Here is a 26857-nt window from a genome sequence, read left to right as displayed (position 1 = left end):
GAACAAAAACCAGGACCCACAGTGTGCCTTGAGGACTGGGTTGAAAACCCCTGTACTAAACTGTTCCCACAGTTTAGCAATGACCCGGAAACAGTAGTCACCAATGTTTGGCAGGGACTCCAAACGCCGAGGGACCGACCGAGCAAGCACCTACACGTTTTGTCCTCGGTGAACAAAGGGGTTTTAAAAGGTAACTATTGCACTTTTTTTTTTTGGTAGCAGTCTAAAATTTCACTTTCAGGTGTCATCAATCAATATGGCATGTTGTGTTTGCAAATTTTCTGTGCTGCTGACGTGTCCGTGCGTGCTTAATTGAACTAGTGTTCATTTGTCAGTTAGCTATTTTTAGTCATTGCTAAACTGTGGGTACAGATTAGTAAACTGTGGGTACGGATTAGTAAACTGTACCTACAGATGAGCTATGACTTTTTTTTTCTACCCTGGCACCCGGGGGGCTCTGTACAAAAACAATAGCGGCATAAACTTTTTTTTCCAGCACAAACCAGTGACATAATTTTTTCTATAAATTTGCATCTGATGGGGGCCCAACTTCACGGAGTTTAGTTTAACACAATACTCTTATTGCCATAGATGAAAAGAGAAACAGTTTCAAAACATCTGCCCATCTTTATTTACAAATCCTCACATAACAAAAATAATATCGAAAAACATGCGGTACAATGTGGAGGTGCCATGTTCAACCCAACGAAAGGGATCGATGCTGAGAAACTGAGGTAAATTCTAACTTGTCATGATGCTCTGAAATGTCTTAAGGATATTTGTCATCTCGTCAAAGGATGCATGAGGAAGTAAAGCAAGTAACAATTGTGAGGGGGTTATTCCTACCCATATATTGGTGGCTCAAAACACATTACACTCAATAAATGTTAACAAATAACGCACATATTGTATGGGAATAAGCGACGGGTAATAAAAATATATTCGTGGCACAATCAGGGATGGGGGTGAGTTACATCAGGCATCCGAGCAGGCAACAGATGTGCGGTAAGGCGGTACCAGGAATATTCATAGTCACAACTCTCATGTTCCCATACAAAGTCATGTAAAACAAACACACACTTCAATTTTCTTTGCTTCATCAGGCATTCCCATTGTACTTCAAAAGGCCGTCAAAAGCTTGGATCCTTTGAAACGTCTCACACTTTGTTCAGTTGAGGGGTGGACAACTTCAGAATAAACATACTCCAAATACATTGTGTACACACCTTTTAATTGGCCGAAAGATCAAGGAGTAATTTGTTTTATTAGTATGTCATTCCTCACCCCCGTTTTAACTATATTGGCTAAACGCATACACGTCACCTTATGACTCTTATGTTGATCCAACGATTTAAGAGATGTTGTGTGTATCCTCGCAGACATTTTCAAGTATGATACAGAACTGGAAAATGTCCTAATTAAAAACCCACCTCTTCAACGCAGAAAGGGTTAAAAAGTGCTCCTAAAAAGGGGCCACTGGTTACTCCTCAGTTCAAATTCATTTGTTCTGAAAACCGGAGTGTGAAATGGACTATGCCATACAGTTTTGTTTACTAACTGGCAGCAGGCAGCTGCTGCATCCAGGTCCGAGGAGTAAGGTCGCAGTCCATGACTACACCTACAAATGAACAGAAAAAGAAGATCTCAATAGGGCTGTCCCAAACGACTATTTTTCTCCCGATGAGTCAGCAGTTTTCAACGATTAGTTGAGAAGTCTTTTTTTTTTTTTAAACTAATCTAGCAGTTAAATTTTTGTTGACACTTATTAATTCACAAAAACATTTTGAAACACTTAAATTCTTTATTAAAATACAAATTAGCACATAAATAACCATTTTAAAAAGTCACAAATAAAAATGTGTAAGGCGGAAAACACAGATAAGGCTGAAAAAGTAGTTTCTGCTCTTGTACCCCTTTAAGCCAAAAGAGCTGTTGTGTTTGACATAACAATATATCTATTAGCAGTGCAACGGTTTGCGGTTCAAAACCGAACCGTACGGTTCGCCCTGTACGGTTCAATACGCCTTTATGAACCGCGCCTTTTTGGTTTTGCAATTACAGTAATTTATTCCGAACGCTTGTGGAATGAATTGGTCAAACTCTGTGTGCCTGTGTGTGACGTGAAGCGCAGCTGTGGAGAAATTCCCGCCCCGCGAGTAAATGTCCAATCGCTGTCAAGCACCTGTGTAATAGGAGCCGAGTAACGCCCTCTCTCGCTTACGAGCGAGGTGAAAGTGAAACAAGAAAGAAAACAAAAAAAGTTATGGCGAGCGGAGGAGTCGACAGACCGAATTTTGAGGAAGCACCGTCTTCTTTCAAATCTGCGGTGTGGCAACATTTCGGTTTCCCCGTGGACTACAATGCAGACGGGGAGAAAATATTGAAAAAATAAAATAAAACAATTTGCAAGCATTGCTCAGCGCTTGTTCCCTATGCTAAAGGCAACACTTCTAACATGACTCAGCACCTCAGCCGGCATCACCCACAGAAATCGCTTTCTCAGAGCAGGACAACCCCGAAGATGACACCAGTGAAAACACACGGGTCTACAGAAGAGGCGTTCCAAAAGCCTTACAATATCAGGTCAGAAAAACACAAGAAAATAACCCACGCAGTGGGGATGTGCATTGCAAAAGACATGCAACCATATTCCGTAGTTGAAGATGCGGGCTTCGTTTATTTAATTGCAACGCTTGACCCGCGTTATATTGTTCCCTCGCGGACATATTTCGCCAACAACATAATCCCTGACATTTATGAAATGGCACGCAAAGCCATCGAAGATGATTTCGCGAAAGCACATAGTTTCGCCCTGACCGCTGATAGTTGGACGTCCCGTGCTACAGAGTGCTACTACCTAACTGTGACGGTCCACTATAATTCATACCTATCAGGTTGTACGGTCTCGTCGTAATTTGTACAAGTGAGCACTGATTTTTAAATGTGTACGCCGTACGTTACGATCAAAATATGCACGTTTTCCGTGCATTGCGTTTTTTTTTTTCATCCGTTCGGATTTGGTCACCGTTTCTGCAAGAGCCAATGTTCGTTAATACTTGAATGACGCGAGAAAAGTCAGACACGGAGAGGGAAGAGTGTGTGTTGAGACGCTGTAGCAAACGCGATGCTAGGCTACGCCTGACTTTAGCCGACATCATACAATCTACGCCTAGATATCTCATGCATATAGAACTACATGCGAAATGACACTTGGTAGCGTTACTAAACAGCCGCCATTTCAGAGCAGTAAACTTCTCAGAAAGGCTCTGTTGTAGTAAACCTTCCGAGCGAACCTAAGCAACTTTTTATCCAAAATACTCCTAAATCGGCAAAATCTTGACTTGAGTCTATCTTTAAAGGATGAAAGTCACATGTCGAAAGTAGACAGAAGGGAACTAAGGCAAAAACGGGAGCAATTTTATCACATTTAACGGTTGATTCACAAAATTAAATGACCTCCAAACATAGCAAAGGTTACTATGTTTTTGGGTTTGTTTGTTGTTGTTTTTTAATGAAAAAAAAACATGAAAGGTATCAACAGTTACTTTGCCAAGTAACTTTTTTACTACTGTGTGTGTATTTCAGTAGTCAGTCACTACACTTGCCAAAGAGCTAAGTGGCATTTTAACAGTCGAAAATGTTTACATTTTAAGTGTTATTTCATTTTTTTAAAAAGCAAAATAAAGGCAGTTTAAAAAAAAAAAAAAAAAAAAAAAAGCAAACCCGAACCGAAACCGTGATCCCAAAACCGAGGTTCAAACCGAACCGTGGGCTAACTGAACCGTTGCACCCCTAATATCTATATGCTGCCAAAGCAGATTCATGGTGCATTAAGCCCCTGAACTATCTCTAATTTGCCTGTTTTACCCTGGAGACCCCCGTTTACAGACGTCACGCAACCGCTTTCTTTTTTCCAACTCAGCCATTAAAAAAAAGGTAAGTAATTATATTTATTTATTTATTTTTATTTATTTCCCTTCAGGCATGACAAATCCAACAAACATACAGCAATTATATGTGTTTACAATTAATTCAACCCGAAAAGAAAAGGGCAGACGGGAGAAGCCGAAGCTTATTGAAACCCGCCCCCAGTATACCTTAGGACGCAGAAAATATCGAATAACAGTTTTTGACATTCAGATTGCGTAGTGATTACATGGTTCTTTTTTTTCTTTTTTCTTTAATTTAACCATCCCCCTTGATTGTTCATTTTCCCAGTAGTCCATGTCGATCGTGTCCATGTGCTCGTTATGTTTAGGGCTGCATCTATCGAATATTTTAGTAATCGAGTAATCGACTGAAAATTCTATCGATTAATCGAGTAATCAGATAAAACATTTTTTTTGGGTAACGAGCAATTATCAATATACATGGAAAAAAAGACATTTAATCCAATATTGAACCATTTTCAGTCAATCAATGTCTTTATTTTCGATGTACATTGTTGAAAACAGCCAACAATTGCATCTCTGATGTGACTAGAAAAAAAATCACTGCTTTCACTCAAAAAACTTCTAAAGCTTATTTAAAAAAAAAAAAAAAAAACAACATTTCTTCCCTAAAAATGTAATTACGCTTGATAACACACATCACTTGAAAGCTACGTGTTTTTCTCACGTGTTTCAATTGAATTTCCATTTGTGTCAAGCTATTTTTAAGTTCTAGTGAAGTTTTAAATTAGTCTAAACTGTAAGTACTGACAGGATTTTGAGTTTTTGCAGTGTTCAAAATAAATTTATGATACTTGCTGTATTTGAGCACATTAGGGACCAGCGCTACTTGGTGTTTTATTCAGCAATGACTACCGAGCTAAAACTGACAGTTAGCTTCATTATGTTTTAATTTTACACCCTTATCACTCTACAGCGCCATGTTTTTACAGATTAAATAAAGCCTGTATGTAAGACACGTTAGCCACGCATCGACAGTGGTCATAATCAATAGAAACCTAGCCCTCCGAAGGGCTAACGATACATGAGCGAGTGACAGTAACGTTATATTTATTAGCGCTAAGAAGTGTACTGCTTAAAGATGGCAGCTGTTTACTAACGTTGCCCAGACGCGGCCGAGTCTGTCATTTCGCATCTAGTCCTAAATGCATGCGATATCTATGAGACGAATCGGACACTAGCTGCTACCACACTAGCATCATGCGGGCATAGTTTTTAGCAACGTCGGCGTAGTTTGTAGCGGCTGTCGGCTGCAGTAAGGGTTTTTTTTTTTTTTTTTTAATGCTTCTTCCTCTACGCACGTGACGTCAGCGCGTTGTCCCACATTAAAAGTAGTCCGGGCAAAACGAGATGCTTAGCTGGCAACATTAAACGATTCCTCGAGGTGAATAAAATTACTCGGATCAGTTTTTAAACTCGAGTTACTCGAGTTGCTCCGAGTATTTGCTTCAGCTCTAGTTATGTTGATTAGATCCAGTAGATTAGTTCATAATTCAGCAGTTAGTTTATCCAGTTGATTCGATCCAGGCAGGCGCGTTGTCCAGGTTTTGGCCGCCTTTTAAGATCTTGGCCAGGGCACTCAGTGGCCAATTGACCAGTTCCATGTCATTAAGATTATCTGTCCTTGTGATGTTTGGTTGAGTTCTGTTTGCATTGGAGTCCCTCCTTTGTTTTGAGTACACTTGGTTTTGTTTACAAGTTTGAATTGCCACCCAGACATTATTTACCTTTTGTACAATTCGTATTATGACCTAGAAAGATTAAAAATTCTGTATACGTTAGAGGCTGAAGAATGTGTTTTATTATAAGTTTTATAATTTATATATTTATAATTAATAATAATTAATAATTTATATTATATAATTTATTATTCGAAATGTGTCATTTTTAGCTTTGAATCATTAATTGAGGTCTAATATTTATTTTTAAAAAAACAAATTTGAAAAATTATTCACTCGCATATTTTAAACAGTCAAACAAATTACGTCACAATGAAAAACATGGTGTCTGTAAATAAGTCACGGATATTTGCCTCATAACTATCGCTTGATTGTATATATATATTTTTTTTTACTGTCGCGTTTTCCTCAATATTTTCAATGATAAATAATCGGTACAGACAAAGAAAAATTGGGGGAGAAAAAAAAAAAAAAACACATTTAAAAGGGTAACTATATGAAAATTAAATCTCGACCACTCCTTGATGTTGGCGATTTCTGCATCACGACCCTTGTTATATTACCATGTTTCACCCATAAACCCCCCCAAAATACGGCTGTGGCCATTCACAGCTGTGCCTTGACACTTGGTGATACATGCTACATGGAGTTTTTGGATCAAAAAGAGGTAAGTATGTGATAATATCTCGTTAAAATCATGGTGTCTTTAATATGCTCTCTCGTGCCCTTACCTCTAGTTAGGATTTTGCTGTTTCATTTTTTTTTTTTTTTTAAATGCCCTCCTATTCAAAATTTTTCTTCCCCCAGAAAATTTAGATTTTAAGCTTTCCAATGATGCATCGCACATCGGACAATTTTGAAATTTGGCCAAATTGGGGTCTCAGGGCGGAACTTCAAGTCACCTGAGTGTTTTCCGCCATATACATAATACCTTATAATGTAAGTATGCAAGATTAGTACAGTCATGGACTATAGTCAACAGGCCAGTGTTTCCGGTTTATTTTATTTGTTTATTTTTTTTTTTTTTAGTCGCACAAAGTGGATACGTCATTCAAGAAAAGTTTAGGGCAAGGGACTATTTTTGGTAATAAAAAACAAACTTATGTAGCATCTACAAGGACAACGCCCACTTGGTGACAATAATGCACACTCGACAGGAAAACAGTCCATTATGTTCAATTAATTTTACCCACCTGAATGCCACAAACTGTATGTAAAAAGAGAGTTTAAGATGACGCTCGCCACGCTAAATGCTAATGCTAGCTAGAACGCGAATACTATGCTAACGCTCTGAGGTCTGAGCCCCAAAGCATCATCTTTGCAACGGCGTCACAACGCCCTTCCCTCCTCCCCCTCCCGCTCTGCTCTTTCAGTGTCTCTTAGACATCTCGTGTCGTTCGACCAAATTGCAGTAAAGCACGCCTTCACATCCTAAGTAACGGTAACGCCGTTGCAAAGATGGGAAAGTTAATTAATTAGATTACTCACGACAGACAAAAATAACGCAGTTATACTCTAACGCCGTTATTTACAACACTGTTTGTATGGACTTACGATCTGCCAGCTTGTTGTCTCCTGTCGTCTTCCAAAATTAAAATTGGGTGACGGCGCTTTAGGTGTTCATTCACGGCCGACAAGCTTGGCATTGCAGACTGCACATGATAGTGTACCCTCCTTTGTTTCGTTGAAGTAAGTCCATGCTTTGGTCACTCTGGTGCGCTTTTTTTGGCTTTGTGTCGCTTTCTCCGCTTGCGCTCTGCCATTCTCATCTTTCCACACATATGTATTTTTTGGCCCCTTAGACTTTTTTAACCGTCGACTAGTTGGGACATCTCTAGATCTGAATATCTTGACAACATTTAATGTGGTTAAAAATGCTTTATGACTTACATGGAGAAGCAGGACCGGTGAGGTGTTACTTCCGTTTCACGGCCATGCTGTCTTCATCCTTCAGGACAAATTTTTTCCTCAGTGCCTCCGAGATCAGGGAAGCCGAGTCTTCTTCTCTCAATGACGTACAGCCTCTGTTATACCTAGGGTTGAGTATTGTTTGGGTTTTAACTAGGGCAGTCAAAATATCGCGTTAACGGGCGGTAATTAATTTTTTAAATTAATCACGCTAAAATATTTGACGCATTAACGCACATGCCCCCCTCAAACAGAGTAAAATGACAGCACAGTGTCATGTCCACTTGTTACTTGTGTTTTTTGGTTTTTTGTCGCCTCAGCTGGCACTTGGGTGCGACTGATTTTATGGGTTTCAGCACCATGAGCATTGTGTAATTATTGACATCAACAATGGCGAGCTACTAGTTTATTTTTTGATTGAAAACTTTTGAAATTTTACTAAAACGAAAACATTAAGAGGGGTTTTAATATAACATTTCTATAACTTGTACTAACATTTATCTTTAAACAACTACAAGTCTTTCTATCCATGGATCACTTTAACAGAATGTTAATAATGTTAATGCCATCTTGTTGATTGTTATAATATACAGTACTTATGTAAAGTATGTTGAATGTATATATCAATCTTGTAGCTTATCTTTCCATTCCAACAATAATTTACAGAAAAATATGGCATATTTTATAGGTGGTTTGAATTGCGATTAATTACGATTAACTGATTTTTAAGCTGTGATTAACTCAATTAAAAATTTTAATCGTTTGACCGCCCTAGTTTTAACTACTTGGTACTTTTGAAAATGCTTCCAGTGCTGAAACGGTTCTTGAAACAATACCCCCGCCAAAAAAAACAAAAAGAAAACCCCACAAACAACTTGACCAAATTGAAATAAACTTCAATTGAATCTAAATTATTATTCTGGCTCCTGATTCAAGATTTCTTTTGTGTCTATCTTTATAGACCTATTTTATTTAAAAGAGAGTTCGGTACAATTGTGAAAGGCAAACCGGATGTCATTACGTAATGGATTTCCTGATTAGCATTTAGCCTGAGAATTTGCGCTAACTAGTGATTAGTATTGTGGGATAACAGTTAGCGATTGATTAGCGATTTGCCTAATCATTAGCATGTTACCTTGCCGAAGTTTAGCACGTTGACTCTTTCTTGTTAAATCATATCATCAATTAGTAGTGTTTTATGTATAGTAAAATCATTAAACACACAAGTAACATCGTATTAATAAATAAATACAAAATAAAATTTGGATTTTATCATACTACATAATATACTTGTGTATATAAATACAATAAACAGGTAGTCCCCGGGTTACGAACGAGTTCCGTTCCTAGTTCCTACGCTGGTGGAAACCGAATTTCCGCTCAAATCGTAATAATAATAATAATAATACATTTTATTTCTAGAGCGCTTTTCAAAACACACAAAGACGCTTCACAAGAGGCATGGAATCACAGTACGATAAAAAGGTATTAAAAGGATAAAAAATTAAAAGCACAATAAAAGAAGTAAAAATATAAGAGCTAGGGGTTATGGTGGGTAAGAAAGAGTGAACAGGTGTGTTTTCAGTCTAGATTTGAAAAGTGATAGAGTAGATATGCTGCAGAGATCAGGGGGTAGGGAGTTCCAGAGCTGGGGGGCGCAATGACTAAAAGCTCTGGAACCAAAGGTGGAGAGGCAGACACGGGGGACGGAGAGGGGAAGACTAGTGGTAGAGCGAAGTGAACGGGTTGGATTGTTTAGACGGAGAAGATCGCAAAGGTAGGGAGGGGCCAGGGCATGGAGTATTTTGAAGGTGATGATGAGGATCTTGTAGTTGATTTTTTGTTTGATGGGAAGCCAGTGAAGTTGACAGAGAATGGGGGTGATGTGGTGTGTTGCGGGGGTTCTAGTGATGAGATGTGCTGCTGGAATTAACCCTTCAAGTACCCCTAAAACTCAAAATATCCAAAAAGTCGAAAAGTATGGTATTTTGTTTAATGATGGAAGACACACTGCCCTCTGGTGACAGCGTTGGGTCTAGCTGGACTGTCGCCTTTTATGACTGAAGAGCAGACTCAGACATCTGACATGGATAAAGGATAGATTCGCTCTGGATTGGCCCACATTCAGGCTGTAAGTTGTTTCAGCTAATATATGTTTGTGTATGCATTTGTGATTAAGTTTACAGCTACAGTTTGTGGAGTTAAGTTTGAGCGATTTGATATGAAATTGTAAATACATAAGCATTCGTAGCATTTAAGCTAGTGGACGTTTGTTAGGCAAATTAGGCTAATTTAATCTACTGAATTTACATATTGATCAGACTAGATGGACGTTTGAACAACTGTTTTGTGTCATGTGTTTGTTAAAATGCGTGTCAGTTTGAACATAAGTGTACATATGTGGGTTACAGCTTTACAAACTGTCAAAAGTGAAGGAAGTAAAAAGCTTAAAAAAGCAGAATTGCCTTGTTTGTTGTCTGTCAAGCTGAACATCTTCACGTTTAGCAAGGACAGAACATGTCATATTAATAAAGTTAAAAATAAGATACTGTGAGGTGCAATAAGGTACCGTTTATGCAAGTGAAAAAAAAAAAAAAAAAAAAAAACGACTGGAAACAAAATGGCGGACAAGACTCCGGCGTCGTAAAGTTGAGGTCGCGTAAGTCTAGTTCGTCGTAACCCGGGGAGTACCTGTATATATAACATCACGCTTGTTTCCAGAACAAGCGAGCGGAGTTAAAAAAAAAAAAAAAAAAAGGCACTAAAATGTTGGGGTTTTTTGGGTCCGGTTACTGGAACCGTACCAAACTGATACCGGGTTTCAGTACAAAACCCTATTAATACCCAACGTTGATTCCATTCCACACGTATTAGGCACATTCAACCTGTAAATTTAAGATTTCAGATACATCATAAAGAGAGTTTCTACCTGTCTTTACTCATCTTCATGCGGTTCATGTCCTTCAGGATGTCCATCACGTCGGCAAAGCTGGTGGACTTTGACAGGGACACCGTGTCTTCCTCTGCCTCGCGGTAGTCCATGCTGGGCCGGTCCAGGTCGAAGGTGGCAGATGCCGTCATAGAGACTGGCGGGAGGGGGTCCGGGACCAACTCCGACACCACGGACACCATGTCTTTGTCGTCGTCTTCTTCTTCCTCCTCCTCCTCTTCTTCTTCTTCATCTTCCTCGGTGACATCGCTAATAACAAAAGAGGCGGCTGCCGTAGCCGCCGGCTGGTAGGGAGTGGTCTCAAAGGGCGCCATGGAAAAGCTCATGGTGGTGTCGTCAGGGGAGAGCAGGTCAGGAGTTAAGGGGTTGGAGCCTTGAATGAAACAAAGAAATTCGTAAAATTTCCAGTTGTAATGTTCTTGACTAACAGGAAGAACAAAGGATTTACCAGTATCGCCGGCCACAATCTTTGCAATTTGCGCTCGAAGTCTGCTCAGCTCATCTTGCAGGGCGGTAGTGCGGTTTAGTGCGGTAACGCCAGGCTTTCTCAAGCCTTCCACTCGCTTGCCCTCTCGTCGGAAGTTGGGCACCGATGAGTTCCTGTGTAGAACCAGGAGTGGTGTGGGCCTCCACTCGTGTTTCAAAGGGCGACTGTCACTCCTGGAGAGAAAAAAAAACAAAAAATTTGGGCTGCAGCTATCGAATATTTTAGTAATCGAGTATTCTACTGAAAATTATTTTAGATGTACATTGATGAAAACAGGCAACAATTGCTTCTCAGATGTGACTAGAAAAAAAAAAAAAATCACTGATTTTACTCAAAAAACCTATTATAAAAAAATAATAACTTTTTCTTACCTAAAAAAGTCATTACCCTTGATAATACTTAAACCACTTAAAAGTTAGGTGTTTTTCCCACGTGTATCAATTGAATTTTCATTTGTGTAAAGCTATTTTTAAATTCTAGTTAAGTTTTTAAGATAGTCAAAATTTTAAGTCCGTATAGGATTTTGAGTTTTTGCATTGTTCAAAATATATGTAGGATACCTGCTGTACTGGAGCACAATAGGAACCAGTGCTACTTGGTGCTTCATCCATCAATAACTACTGAGCTAAAATTGACAGTTAGCTTTATTATGTTTTTATTTTACACCCTCATCACTCTACAGCGCTGTGTTTTACAAATTAGATAAAGCCTATATGAAAGACACATTAGCCACGCATCGACAGTAGTCATAATTAATAGAAACCTAGCCCTCAGCAGGGCTAACGTTACGTTAGCAAGGTACAGTAACGTTAATCTTATTGATAAGCGCTACGTTAACTTAATTTGACCTAATCCCGAGTATCCCTCCTCCACTCTCGGAGTAAACGGGGTGCCTTTGGTGGAGCTGCAACATTGAAGGCGTGCTCTACTTTTATGCAAGCGCTATCTTACAGTGAATGCATGAAACAGTGTTCGCCTTGGTCTTCAGCTTGAATGGTGCCCACACTTTTGACAATTTCTGCTTTTTCTTGGTGCCTTTCTTTTCGCTTTCATTAGCTTCTTCGTCATTAGCTCTATATTCATGCGTGATGTCAGCGCGTTGTGCTGCATTAAAAGTAGTCCGGGCAAAACGTCATGTTTAGAGCTAGGAAATTTAAATGATCCCTCGAGGCTGTGAAATTCCTCGATCAATTTGTTTTTAAATCGAGTTACTCGAAATATTCAAGTAATCGTTTCAGCTATAGTAGAATTAAGCTTTTCACTTGCGAACAAAGTTGTCACGTAGCTGTTTTACCGACACTGGGGAAAACATTTTGCCATAGAATAACTTATTAGACTTGAGATTTTATTATAGCCTGCACAGATTTAACTACCTAAGCCCCCCCCACAAGGTCTTATTTCATAGCCGGGACTCGGGACAGTGTACATTTCTTTGTGGGTTTAACAGAAGTGTACTAACACATCTGAGCAGGTGTCAATCAGTGCTGTTTTTGGAAGCCATTTTAATTTTTGTCTTAGTATTTTTTGGACCAAATGCCAAGTAGTCTTATCATATTTTAGTCATTTCAAAATATGTTTGCGTTTGCCTAGTTTTAGTGGATAAAAAAAAAAATCAAAATGTTTTTGTCAGTTAAAAAAAAAAAAATCAAAGGTTTTGTCCAAGAGTAAATTAAAAAAAAAAAAAAAAAAAAGTTTTCCTAAAATATTGAATGAACATCAACAGAGGAGCACGTATTGTAGCATCTACGATGACAACGCCAACTTTGTGAGTTTTTTTCCAATGATTTTATTTGCAACCGGAAGCACAGATCGCTACTACTATAAATCATAGCCGACACAAACTAAACAAAAACACAACAACAGTTTCAGAGGATGCTCGCTATTCTACAGTTAATGCTAACGCGAATGCTATGCTAACGCTATGAGTTACATTTAGTTTGTGATGATCACTCATAGAGGCGTGAGAAATTTCCGATTCTTAGATTATTCGCGATTCGGCCGTGGAAGATTCGACAACGATTCACAAACTTTCAAATTCCGATTATTGAATTATACCAGGTAAAGCGGAAGTAAAACACAGTCAGCGCGGTCTTCGGGACGCAATGAGGAATGGACCCAGAGTAAATATCATGTTCAACTCATGCCGCTAGATAAAAAAAAATAAAAAATCATACCTGACTGCGGCCGACAGCCGCTACAAATAACGCCCGGTTGCTAGTTGCTACAAACAAACGGCTACAGTAGATATCATATATATGTAGAACTAGATGCAAAATGACAGAAGACGGCGGTGTTAGAACATGTATTATTGAACAGAGATGCGAAATGACGGACGCGTTAGTAAACAGCCGCCATCTTAAAGCAGTAGACTTCTCGCGAAGGCTCTGTTGTAGTGAATCTAATTAACTTTTTATCTAAAATACTCCTAAATCAGCAAAATCTTGTCTTGAATCTATCTTCAAATGATGAAAGTTTTAAAACTTTGACATGTCAAAAGTAGACAGAAGGGAAAATATTAGGGTTGCTCTGATCATGTTTTTTTGATCCCGATCGTTTTAGTTTGAGTATCTGCCGATCCCGATATTTCCTGATCCGATTGCTTTTTTTTTTGCTCCCGATTCAATTCCAATCATTCCCGATAATATTTCCCAATCATATACATTTTGGCAATGCATTAAGAAAAAAATGAATAAAACTCGGACGAATATATACATTCAACATACAGTACATAAGTACTGTATTTGTTTATTATGACAATAAATCCTCAAGATGGCATTTACATTATTAACATTCTGTGAGGGATCCACGGATAGAAAGACTTGTGACTTTGTATATTGTGAGTGAATATCGCCATCTAGTGTATTTGTTGAGCTTTCAGTAAATGATACTGTAGCCATTTAACTGTTCTGCCCAAATGCATGACGGGAAGTGCAACCATGACTGTGAGGATGTTAAGGAAAAGATCAACCACTACCGTTCTTCCCCACATTGCTTCCCACGATATTTCTAATTGTTGAGAGAGGGATTTTAAGGCTTTAGCCAATTAAAAAAAAGACTCCAAAGACTGCCAAAATTCTCTCAATTCATTTTACGCTGCCTGTTAGCTCTATTTATAGGTAAAACGGCGCCAGTATAGATTGAACGCGACAATGCGTGAGTGGGTCGTGCAGCGCATGCAATAATTGCATTAAATATTTTAACGTGATTAATTAAAAAAAAATTAATTACCGCCGTTTATGCGATTAATTTGATAGTCCTACTTTAAGCCAAAACTAAAGACTCTGGATGAATGTAAGACATTTAGTCTGTAACGTTATATACAATTAGAAAACAATTTAATAAAAAAAAAAAATATATATATATATATATATATTAAAAAAAAAGGCATGTCCGATATTTTTTTGCCGATTCCGATACTTTGAAAATGAAGTGCTCGGACCCGATCGATTATGGAATAACGGGAGCAACTTTAACAACTGTAACGGTTGATTCACAACAATAAATTAATTGAATGTAGTTTAAAGCTGCTGATACAGAATGGGGACTGGAGTATTTTATTTACTGTTATTTTTGTATATTTGTTTACTGTTATATGTTAACTTGATACTGAAATAGTAGTTTGGTTAAGCCTGAAAGGATTTTTGAAACATTTTGGAACTAATGTACAAAACATGGGGGAAAAAAAAGGAGGGGGGTGCATCAATAATCGTTTTATAATCGAATCGGAGCCTCTGAATCGTAATCGAATTGTTAGGTGCCCAAAGATTCCCAGCTCTAATCACTCACCACAGACCTTTCAAGCAAGGGTGGGCAAACTATTCCACAAAGTGCCCCGGGATTTTGTTCCAACCCGTCATGAGGCCAGCCTTTCACCAATCTGATGTCTTACAAGTGCAATCAGTTGATTGCAGTCAGGTGCTTCTTGTTTCCACTGAAACCACCTCATTGGTTTAATTGTCTTGTGCTAAGTCAGTCGGAACAAAGACCAGGACCAGTTCAATAGTTATGTGTAAATAAATTGTTACTTTGCGATCAAAAGCTCTATTTGTCTTGTTGTTTATGTTATTTTGTAGAACGAAAACATTACTCAGATATTTGGGATGTCACAAAAGCGAAAAATATCTGTGTTAAAGTCAAAGTTATGTTTGAAATGTATGCTTTTACAAAAAACTCAATTTCTCTGTTTTTTCATCAGAAATTGGAAAATTGCTCAAAACTAAGCTATTTTCTAATGCTGATTTCTAAAGAATGGAAAAAGATATGAACTAACTTTTTTTTCTGTTGAAAGAAGAGAGTCTAATCTTTCTTTTGGTGGGTTCCATGTTTATATAGCAATAGAACAGAATTTTCTGTGGGCCTTGCAAAATCAGTCCAAATCCAGTAAAACTGCCAGGAGGGAAGGGCCTTGTTCCGGTGAAAATGGCTGGGAGTGAATGAGTTAAGCTACATCCAAAAGAAAGGAGAACATATCCGTCTTTACCGCACTCTGGCGTACGTCTCCTCTTCATCCGCAACTATCCAGGCAATATCTGCCAAGGTAGGAACCATGGGGCCGTCCATAGGGCGAAGAGAAGTCAGGCCTGGTAGCTCCTGATTTTTACAGATTATATTAATGCATAGAAACGACAAGAAATCAAGAATGAAGGGACAATACCTGAAAACATGCTCTTTGTGGTGGTTTGAGCGGAAGAGTGGAGCCTATTCGCCTCACCACGCTGCGAGTGGATCCATGAGGCTTGTTCTGCCAGATAGGAATAACGTCCTGCAAACAATAAAGACAAGAGAATCAATCTCGGTAAACCAAGAAACCTTCCATCGGTGCAAATTGCACATGCCAGCACCTTCCTAAAGTGCTAATTGATGCAGCGTCTGAAAAAAGGCTGACTTACGGTTTCGGTTTCCATGGTGACAGCTCAGCTTGCTGGGGAACACCGGTGCGTTGGTGCTCTTAATGGCTCAAGACTGAGCAAATGACTGAGCAGATGCCACGTTAATCTGACAACTCTCGGGATGTAAATTAGAGATTAGTCAGAGCATCTGTTGGGGAGACACAAGCGGGGAGAGAGAGAAGTTACACTCAATAACTTGAACTTTTATGGAACAAATTAATAAACTGGATGACGTTTTAAGGACGCTTCATTGTAAATAAACTCAAGTGGTGGACATGACACGATTCCTGAATTCGGACTACTGAAAATCAAGAGAATACGCACAACCTGAACTAAATTGGATGAACCAAAATTGACAATGAGCTATGTTGAGTTAATAAGCGTAATACGTCAAATTCTTTATTACAATTATCTATACATGAAAGCGAGACGTCCAATCCATTTTGAGTGGGAGAAGATGGTAGCAAATAGTGATCCAGTCAAAATGGATCGCTATTTGCTACCATCTTCTCCCACTCAAAATGGATTGGATGTCATTGTTTAGTGTTGTCAATGAAATTAAAAGATGAGCATTCACAGACAGTTTTAGTGATTTGGGCGGATTCACTGCCCTCTAGTGGCAACACTGGATATGACATTACTCATTTAACGTGGCTGAATCCACCTGCTCCCTGTTAAGGCCAACATAAATTTGTAAGTTTTTGTTTAACCCTTTAACACCGAACGTGTCGGCAGCGACGCGTTTACGCATATCGTCTTTGAAGCTTCGTCACGCTGTAATTATGTCACCCACGGGCCGCTGGTTGGTCTCATTTGAAAGTGCGGAAGTTGATGTCCAAACCACTTTTTATTTGAAGTCAATCGACCAAGAAAAACGGGAGATAATGTCATTTGAATTTTATATTTTTATTGCACTCATAAATATGCATGAAAACGCTGCATGGACCATGTATCCATCTCAATATTTCCATCATTTCTGGTACTTTTTCAAAACCGAAAGCAACACAAAAGACTATATATATCCCAAGAGCCGTTGTGATGTCAAGAAGGACGAACCGAATGTGATCATTTTTAATAAATTTTCGAGCGAAGCGCCAACTATTGAAAGGGAGGCATGCGAAGCAAGCAACAGCCGGGTGTTGTGCCGAAAAATATCCGTCCCGCGCGAGCGACTTTGAAACGTGCAGAATGAATCTAAAACTACATTTAGCGCAAGCTAATGCATTATTTCATTAACTCGAGGAAGAAGATGAGCCGTATTTGTCGTTTTCTTGGGATGGGTCGGCGTCTCGGCGAGTAGAAGTGACAGCAGCGCGCAAAGCCGCAAACGGCGAAAGAGTAGGCTGTGTGACGTTGTGTGTGACGCAGCTCCGTGACCTGTTGAAGAAGAAGCTTTATTGAGTGCGCAAAAAAAAATAAAATAAAAAATAAAAAAACTTTATTGCATGCCTGAAAATTTTGAATTGAACTGAACTACTTGTCAATATTTTTTAAAATACTTTTTTTCAATGTTATATATATATATTTTCTTCACTATAATCTTTTCAATTTTTATGTAGATGTGTGTTGGAGAAGCTTGATTGCATGTACGTATATACTTTTGATAAGGTGATGGGTACAACACCTAACTTCACAAAGAGATATCCTCCAAACCCTTTTTGTGTTAGATTATATATATAATTTTTTTTCTCACTATTTTGCACAGTATATAACCTGTTTTGACCATAGTATGTGTAAAGGCCAAAAACGCCTATGACCATACCTGCTGTTTGTGTTGAATTGTCAAACATAAAACTATTCAATCTTATTTTTTTCTACTGAATTAATATTATCAAGCTTCAAAACGGTTGGTCGAGCATGTTTGGTTGTCAATGGGACATCAACATTACAAATTTTGAAAAAAGATTTTGGGATTTTTTTGTCTTTTTGGGTCTAAAATGTGGATTATAATTGGTCAGTGAAGAAAACAACAGTTTAGACATGAAGTTCAAGGTGTCCTCAAAAAAGGGACCCAACTTGGCCATTGTAAAGAATTTTTTCTTTGAAATATAAAGGCAACATCGAATGCATGCAAATTCGGCCAAAATAGGCTTAGGTGTTAAAGGGTTAAACTAGGGCTGTCGATTAAAATTTTTAATCAAGTTAATTACAGCTTAAAAATTAATTAATCGTAATTAATCGCAATTCAAACCATCTATAAAATATATGCCATATTTTTCCCGTAAATTATTGTTGGAATGGAAAGATAAGACACAAGATGGATATATACATTCAATAAACAGTAAATAAGTCCTGTATTTGTTTATTATAACAATAAATCAACAAGATGGCATTAACATTATTAACATTCTGTTAAAGCGATCCATGGATAGAAAGACTTGTAGTTCTTAAAAGATAAATGTTAGTACAAGTTATAGAAATGTTATATTAAAACCCCTCTTAATGTTTTCGTTTTAATAAAATTTGTAAAATTTTCAATCAAAAAATAAACTAGTAGCCCGCCATTGTTGATGTCCATAATTACACAATGCTCATGGGTGCTGAAGCCCATAAAATCAGTCGCACCCAAGCGCCAGCAGAGGGGGACAAAACTCCAAAAAACACAAGTAACAAGTGGGCATTGCACTGTGCTGTCATTTTAATCTGTTTGAGTGGGACATGTCCGTTAATTGCGTCAAATATTTTAACGTGATTAACTATAAAAATTAATTTCCGTCCGTTAACGCGATAATTTTGACAGCCCTAGTTTAAACTGATATGATTGTTTACCAAATCGTAATATAGTTGTATATTTAGAATTTTTTGTGGGAAAATGTGTTTGAACGATATGTTTAAAAAAAAAAAAAAAAAAAGTTAGCATTTCATATCATTTCAGCTAGCGGACTTTTGCCATGCAAGTTAGCTAATTGTTCTGTTGTTGTACTTAGAGCCTAATTAATTTTTTTGAGGAATTTTATTTTGTATTCACATTTAATGCTCTTTTGAAAGTACAATCTTAGTAAGCCAAAATAAATATTATTGCTAGCATAAAATTGTTTCTTTCCTTTTATGGCACTTAAAATTTATTTGGCAAAGCATTTAATGTATGTACCCTAATTTTCGCAATATAAGACGCACCTGACTATAAGTCGCCACCCACCAAATTTGGCACCAAAACAGAATTTATTCATATATAGGCCACACTGGACTATAAGTCGCAGCTGTTTTCACTGTATAATGGGATATTTACACCAAAAGATATGAACCGGTAACACTTTATTTGTCAGCGGCATCATACGACTGTCATAAGACCAATTGAACCACCATGAAACTTTGAACCAATTGGCTGCAAGGCTTCATCGCTTCAAGAAACTTTATTTGGCCATCACTGCTGCTTTGGGGGAGACAGGCAACCTCTGCTGCCACCTGCTGTCAACACTGTTGTGTTCCAACATGCCTCCAAGCATACACTGCAGTGCTACAGATGTAAAATATAAAAAATCATGTTCTGTGCTAAACATTTCTTTAGTTACTGTTCCAGATTTTTTCATTAATTGCTAGTTATGGTATTTGGTAACACTTTATTTGACAGTGGAGACATAAGACTGTCATTAGACAATCATAATTATGACATGACACTGTCCGAAGCATTAATGAATGCTTATAACAGATGTCATTTAGTGTTAACCGGCCAATTATTTCACCTTTGAATGGATGTAAAAGATCCAAGCTGGACTTAAATGGAGTTAGTATTACCTGGTAAATTATGTCACTAAATGACATCTGTCACAAGCATTTATTAATGCCCATGATAGTGTCATGACACAATTATGACAGACTTATGACACAGCTGTCAAATAAAATGTTACATATTAACCCAAATAAATCAACAAATAAGACGCATTGGACTATAAACCACTGGTATCAAAATGAAGGAAAAAAATAGCGGCTTATTGTCTGAAAATTACGGTAATCAGATTACCCGATTATTCGAACTAACTAATGAATAAATTGATCGAGTACTTAGACAAGTAGTGCTGAAATGATTAATCGATTAACTCGAGTAATTAGACTAGAAAAAAGATTTGGATTAAACTTTGCTGCTTTGAGTATTCTTTGAACTAAAGCGGCATTGTAATGCTTTGTTTTGAAAGTGTTTGCATTTTGTTTTATTGATTTGAGTGGATACACTGCCCTCTAGAGGCAACAGTGAATATGACATAACTCATTGCACATGGCTGAATCCAGCTGCTCCCCACTAAGACTAACATAAGCTAAGTTTTTTTCTGACTTAAGGTTTATTTAGCCGTTTGTTGTAATTTTGTAATTTAGTTTACCAGTAAATTTAGCTGTTTTTTTTTTTTTTTTTTTTTTTTTGAAGGAATATGTGGGGGAAAAAAGTTAGCATTTAATAGCATTCAAGCTAGCAGACTTTTGCTATGTAAGTTAGCCAATTGTTCTTTTGTTGTACATATACCCTCATTTATTTAATTTTCTATACCGTTTGAGGCTCAGCTCTAGTATTTTCATTTTTTATGTTCCTTATCCGATTACTCGATTATGCGAACTAGTTCATCGATTAATCGACTACTAAAATAATCGATAGCTGCAGCTCTACTTAAAGATATCCTTTTTCCATTGCATGAACATAAAGCAATTGCAGCAGGGCCACTTTGAAACGACGGATGGACAATAATTTCTGGAATAAAATCGTGTCAAAGCCAAATAGCTTAAAGAGTGGTATGCATAGTTTGAGGCACCTTAGAATTGTTATGAATTATACTCAATGAAAAACCAACAGCAGGTCTTTTAGTTACGACCTAAACCGTCGACACTCTGCTCGGATACTTTAAAGAAGTAAAATGATTTCAAAAAGGACACTAAAGAGACTAATAGTGTAAACTGTGTCAATACATTTGTTTAGCCCGGCTGCTAAAGATATCTAGTACACACACATACAAAAGGCCGTGCGTTAGCTTCGGTAGCGCAGACGGTGACCCTTAAAGTATGCGCCCATTTCCCGGACAATTCGTTGAAATTCGGCAATAAAAACGAAAAACACATAACCAAAACTTACGGCCTACAAAGTGGAGAGGTTCAAAGAGAGGAATTCTATTACAGACGCAAGTTATCCTTTTCGTCTTTCAATGTGAGTAGTGTTGATGTTCATCAGCGGAAGCCGGTGGTTCGTTTCCGGTGAATGTGTGATGATTTTTCTAACACTGCGCCCCTAGAGTTTGCGTTGAACACGCTTTTATTGGTTCAAATTTAGTTTAGAGGGACTTTATGTTGGTGTTGTGTACTACGCGGATTAAAATATTAACGCAATGATTTGCACTTTATGTTTATTTATTACTGGAGCGGAGAGAGTCGCAGGCATTGATATCGTATAGATGTATGACGCGCGCTGTGAGCCGAAAGGAAGGGTGTTTTCACTTGTCGGCCATCTTGCATCGGGACCATTCGCTAAACAACACTAGTCAGTTGAGTGAGCAGTTTTTTTCTATTTTCAAACAGCTTGGTTTTTCGTGAATGTTAGAGAAGCAGTAAATTTCATTCTTACCTGGAAAAATAAACGTTTTTTAATTCACCCAGCATCATAGCCACGTAATTCTTTTTTTTTTTTTAAATGTGTGAACTAAAAAAAAAGGTTTTTTTCTATTTACAAGTTATTTTTTTTCCCCCTTGACGAATAGGAGATGACAACACAAAATTCAGGAACATAATAAAGCCATAATAACCAAAGATATACAGTGTTGGCTAAAAAAAATGGCACCCCTGCAATTCTGTCGGATTATGCTCAATTTCTCCCAGAAAATGATCGCAATTACAAATGCTTTGGTAGAATATCTTCATTGATTTTGCTTGCAATGAAAAAACACATACGAGAATGGGAAAAAAGGCATTATCATTTTACGCAAAACTTCAAAAATGGGCCAGACAAGAGTATTGGCACCCTTTGAAAAATCATGTGATGTTTCTCTTATTTGTGTAATTAACAGCACCTGTTACTTACCTGTGGCACATAACAGGTGGTGGCGATAACTAAATCACATTTGCAGCCAGTTAAAATGGATTAAAGTTGACTTAACCTCTGTCCTGTGTCCTTGTGTGTACCACATTGTGCATGGAGAAAACAAAGAATCTCAAGGCTACAAGTCCATCCAGAAAGACGGGAATGTTCCCGTGTCTAACGTGCGCAGTGTCATCTATAAGTTTAAAGCACATGCCACAGTGGCTTACCTCCCTAGATCCGGACTGAAAAGAAAAATTGACGAGAGATTTCAACAAAAGATTGTGCGGATGGTGGATAAAGAACCTCAACTGACATCCAAATAAGTTCAAGCTGGCCTGCAGTCCGAGGGTACAACAGTGTCAACCCGTACAATCCGTAGGCGTCTGAATGAAAAGGGACTATATGGTAGGATACCCAGGAAGACCAACTTCTGACCCAGAGACATATCTACCTTTTTTTTGCTACTGTCGCATTTTCCCTGTTATTTGAGATGATAATCGATCCAAACAAAGACAATTTGAAAAAAATAAATAAATAAAAACGTTGAAAAGGGTAAATATTAGGGCTGTCAAACGATTAAAATTTTTAATCGAGTTAATCACAGCTTAAAAATTAATGAATCGTAATGAATCGCAATTCAAACCATCTATAAAATATGCCATATTTTTCTGTAAATTATTGTTGGAATGGAAAGATGAGACACAAAACGGATATATACATTCAACATACTGTACATAAGTACTGTATTTGTTTATTATAACGATACATCAACAAGATGGCATTAATATTAACATTCTGTTAAAGCGATCCATGGATAGAAAGACTTGTAGTTTTTAAAAGATAGTACAAGTTATAGAAATTTTATATTAAAACCCCTCTTAATGTTTTCGTTTTAATAAAATTTGTAAAATTTTCAGTCAAAAAATAAACTAGTAGCTTGTCATTGTTGACGTCAATAATTACACAATTCTCATGGTGCTTAAACCCATAAAATCAGTTGCACCAAAGCGCCAGCAGAGAGAGACAAAAAACAAGTAGCAAGTGGCCATGACACTGCTGTCATTTTAATCTGTTTGAGTCAAATATTTTAACGTGATTAATTGAAAATATTAATTACCGCCCGTTAAAGCGATAATTTTGACAGCCCTAGTAAATATATGAAAAAGAAAATCTTGACCACTCCTTGATGTCTTCGATTTCTGCATCGCGACTCTTGTTATATTACCATGTTTCACCCATAAAATCCGGCTGTGGCCATTCACAGCTGTGTCTTGACACTCAGTGATACATGCTACATGGAGTTTTTGGATCGAAAAGAGGTAAGTGCGCGACAATATCTTATTAAAATCATGGCGTCCTTAATTATGCTCTCGTGTGCTCTCACTTCCAGTTAGGGTTTTGCTGTTTTAATTTTTATTCATTTATTTTTTTAAACCTGTCCTGTTCCACTGTTTGACACGGAGAATAGAAGTCTAAGTGCCCGGATGGTCTGAACAGTTTTATTGTTTCACATTGAGAGTCTGACATACTCCCATTGCGATCATTCAACTTATCTTGTTTATTATGAAAAAGCAGCGAACAGGAAGGGGTTAAGGGGGAACAGAAGAAAAGAAACATGAGAAGAAAGAAAAGAAACACAAACTACAACAAGAAATACATTGAACGTCTACACCAGGGGTGTCCAAACTTTTTGCAAAGGGGGCCAGATTTGGTGTGGTAAAAATGTGGAGGGCCGACCTTGGCTGACGTCCTTTACGTAGAACAATATATTTAAGGAAATGTTAGCAAGCCATTCTGTGTGTCACATTTGCCTTATTATTTTTATTTTTTGTGTGCTTTTTTTTGTGCTGAAACGATAAATCGATTAACTCCAGTATTCGATTAAAGAAAAAAGATTCGAATTCAATTTTGCTGCTTCGAGTTCTCGTTTAATTAAAGTGATACACTGCCGTCTAGTCTGCCTCATTTCAAATGGCAGAATCCAGCTGCTCCATGTTAAAACCAACATAAGCCAAGTTTTTGTTTGAGCTAATTTAAAAAAAAAAAAATTTTTTTTTTATGCATTCGTAATTTAGTTTATTGGTATGTTTAGCGGGGTTTTATGTGGGAATATGTGTCTGAACCATTTGTCAAGAGCATTGTAAAAAAAAAAAATAAAGCATTAGTGTTTTATAGCATTTAAGCTAGCAGACATTTGCTATGTAAGTTAGCCATTGTTCTTTTGTTAATCCTTATTTATTTTTTATACCGTTTGAGGCTCAGCTCAGGTATTTTAATTTTTCATGTTCCTTATCCGATTACTCGAACTAAATAGTTCATCGATTAATCGACTACTAAAAAAATCAATAGCTGCAGCCCTATTTTTTTAAATTGATAATTTCAACAATCTCGCAACTAGCCTTTGTGGCGTTCTCTTTCGACTCTCGGGCTCTTGCGAAATACTACTGTTATATGTCATGTAATAATGTAATAATGCTGCTGTAAAATTAAACTAGCTTGAAGTTGCTTCAATTTCTCGCTTCTTCCCTGTAAGCTTTTCGTACATGTCAGCGTGTCTTGTTTGGTAATATCGCCTCTGGTAATATCGCCTCACATTGAACTATTTAAAAACAGCGCACTGTCTCTTTGCAAATGAGGCAGACACAGCTGTTGCGTATTTTAGTGAAGAAATAGTCAAATTTCCACCTATCCCTAAAGCGTCGGCCGTCACAGTCAACAGTTTTTGTCGATTGTCGCTTCAGAAAATTGTGAGTAAAGGGTCACACGGTGTAATGTTGCTTGGAGTGGTGCTGCCTTTTAGTGGATAAATGAGGAGCAGAATTTAGTGTGTGAGCTACTTCATATGCTGGTAGCAGTACTGCTGACCAATATATTAAGTCTATGCGGGCCAGATGTTAATGATTATTATGACAGAGGCTGGGGGCCGGATGAAATTTGACCGAGGGCCGCATTTGGCCCCCGGGCCGGACTTTGGACTTGTCTGGTCTACACTAACTACTAGAGGTGTAACAGTACACAAAAATCTCGGTTCGGTACGTACCTCAGTTTTGAGGTCACGGTTCAGTTCATTTTGGTTACAGTAAGAAAACAAAATGCAAAATATAAATGTGCTAATTGTTAATTACACACTTTTGTGCTTTCAACAATAGGAACATTAGCCTATACAAAGCTAGAATTCTTCTCAAAAAGTAGCGGGTATTTAAAGATAATAATCCAACAACAATTTGCCTTTCAGACCCCGTGTATTGGTCAGCTTTCCTTCTGAAAGAAAGAAGAAAAAAGAAGTCCTGTGCTAAAGAGAAAAGCAATCCCAATGACAAAGATTTTAACATGTATTTTACAAATGAAATTCCTAAATGAATCATTTTTTTTCTCAAGAACAGTTTTCAAAAGCTTTATTGGTGGATTTTCTCAAATTAAAGCGCCACAAAGAAATTAATAAATTTAATTGTGTTAGCAGGATCTGTGTATTATTCTTATTATTTGATTACAGGTGTTTTAGCTCATTTCAATTTATTTTATTTAAATGGGCTATTATTCATTATATTATGTGTTTATATTTTGCAAATGTGATGTAGTATTCATTTATATTGTATATTTTATGTTGCATAACTTTAGTTCCTATGTGAATATTAGTTACTTGTTTTGTTGTGGTAGGAGGGTTTTGTATTGAAGACGGGGCCGTCTTGGTTATTATTATAGCAGAAAAAACAGCAGTAAATCAACAAAGACAAGTCAACTGTGCCCGATCGACCACCCAAGAGATCTGATGGACTCAAAAAGTGGGTTACGATTGCATATTAGTTTGAAAATCGACCGGATCAACTGTATTTTTACACGAGTGACTTCCGGTCTGCCCGATCCTAGCTACCGGTAGTAGTATTGACGCAGGAGGGTCACATCTCACGTCAAATAATAAACTGCCGTTCTTTTCGCGGGCGTTGTGTTGGGCCGCTTCTGGGACGCATCTAATACGCAGCCGCACTGCGACTGGTGTGCATTGGCTGATTGACTTTCACTGCGTTCTCGCGGCGGCCACGTTGCTGCGCCGATGACGTTTCTGGGTTATACTGTCCTACCGTGTTGGTCCTCATTATAGTAGAGAACACGGAGTAAATATAATCTACACAAAGAAACTGTAACCCGATCGACTCACAGCCTCGAAAAGTAAGGGTTACATTATGTACTCGAAACTCGTTCGGTACGCCTCCGTTCCGAACCGAGGACTCCGTACCGAAACGGTTCAATACAAATACATGTACCGTTACACCCTTACTAACTACTGATATGTTGGTGCTATCATCAGCTAGATGTATTTCCGGTTGACACCATGTGGTGGTCTGTTGACCAGGGAAAGAGGGGGGTGGTGGTTGAGGAGTCTATAAGCGAAGTGATTGAAAGGGGTAGAGTGTACACAAATCAGCTCTGTGATCTAGAACCCAGTAATCGTGTGAATCCCTTGTGAGTGTAAGCCCGTTGGCGACCGACCCTACGCTGCCCGATCGCCAATCCCGGCACCGGGACCCCCCACCCGAGCGCACCCCATCACATCCAGCCGCATGCGAGCCCCATCAGGCGCGCCACAGCCACGCAGACGCCAACCCAAGGCCACTGCTTTTTTTTTTTTTTAAATGCCCTCCTCTTCAGAATTTTCCTTCCCCCCAGAAAACTGAGATTTTAACCTTCCCAATGATGTATCACACATGCATATTGGACAATTTTGAAATTTGGCCAAATTGGGGGTCTCGCAGCGGAATTTGAAGTCACCTGAGTGTTTTCCGCCATATATATTCAGCAAGGATAATTTCATCATTTTACTCCCACCAACAGCTTTCCAGTGAAGCCCCTCCGACACATGATGACCGCCAGTTACTTGTGTCGTGGACTCCACCTTATAGGCATCTAGTCTTTTATAGGTGATATCTACTACTAATATATTCTATTCTTTATCTCTGATGAAACAAGATAATTCCCTAACATACTTCCGCTTTGGCAGGAA

General features: G+C 38.0%; 1 protein-coding gene across 1 annotated transcript; it reads right to left on the bottom strand.

The window, feature by feature from the left end:
* Positions 1-478: 478 nt before the first annotated feature.
* mtfr1l (mitochondrial fission regulator 1-like) lies at positions 479-21068 on the bottom strand. The gene is made up of 8 exons (XM_057859994.1): positions 20920-21068; positions 15864-16011; positions 15629-15736; positions 15455-15564; positions 10936-11147; positions 10467-10860; positions 7520-7662; positions 479-1618 (listed from the first exon to the last, which is right to left on the bottom strand). Exons 2-7 carry the CDS (start codon positions 15876-15878, stop codon positions 7545-7547), a joined length of 957 nt encoding a protein of 318 aa, XP_057715977.1. The 5' UTR covers positions 15879-16011; positions 20920-21068; the 3' UTR covers positions 479-1618; positions 7520-7544.
* Positions 21069-26857: the final 5789 nt, after the last annotated feature.

This window comes from Corythoichthys intestinalis, chromosome 15, assembly GCF_030265065.1.
Source record: "Corythoichthys intestinalis isolate RoL2023-P3 chromosome 15, ASM3026506v1, whole genome shotgun sequence".
Taxonomy (NCBI): domain Eukaryota; kingdom Metazoa; phylum Chordata; class Actinopteri; order Syngnathiformes; family Syngnathidae; genus Corythoichthys; species Corythoichthys intestinalis.
Note: the sequence above shows the minus strand (reverse complement) of the source record. Positions and strands in the feature narration are given on the sequence as shown.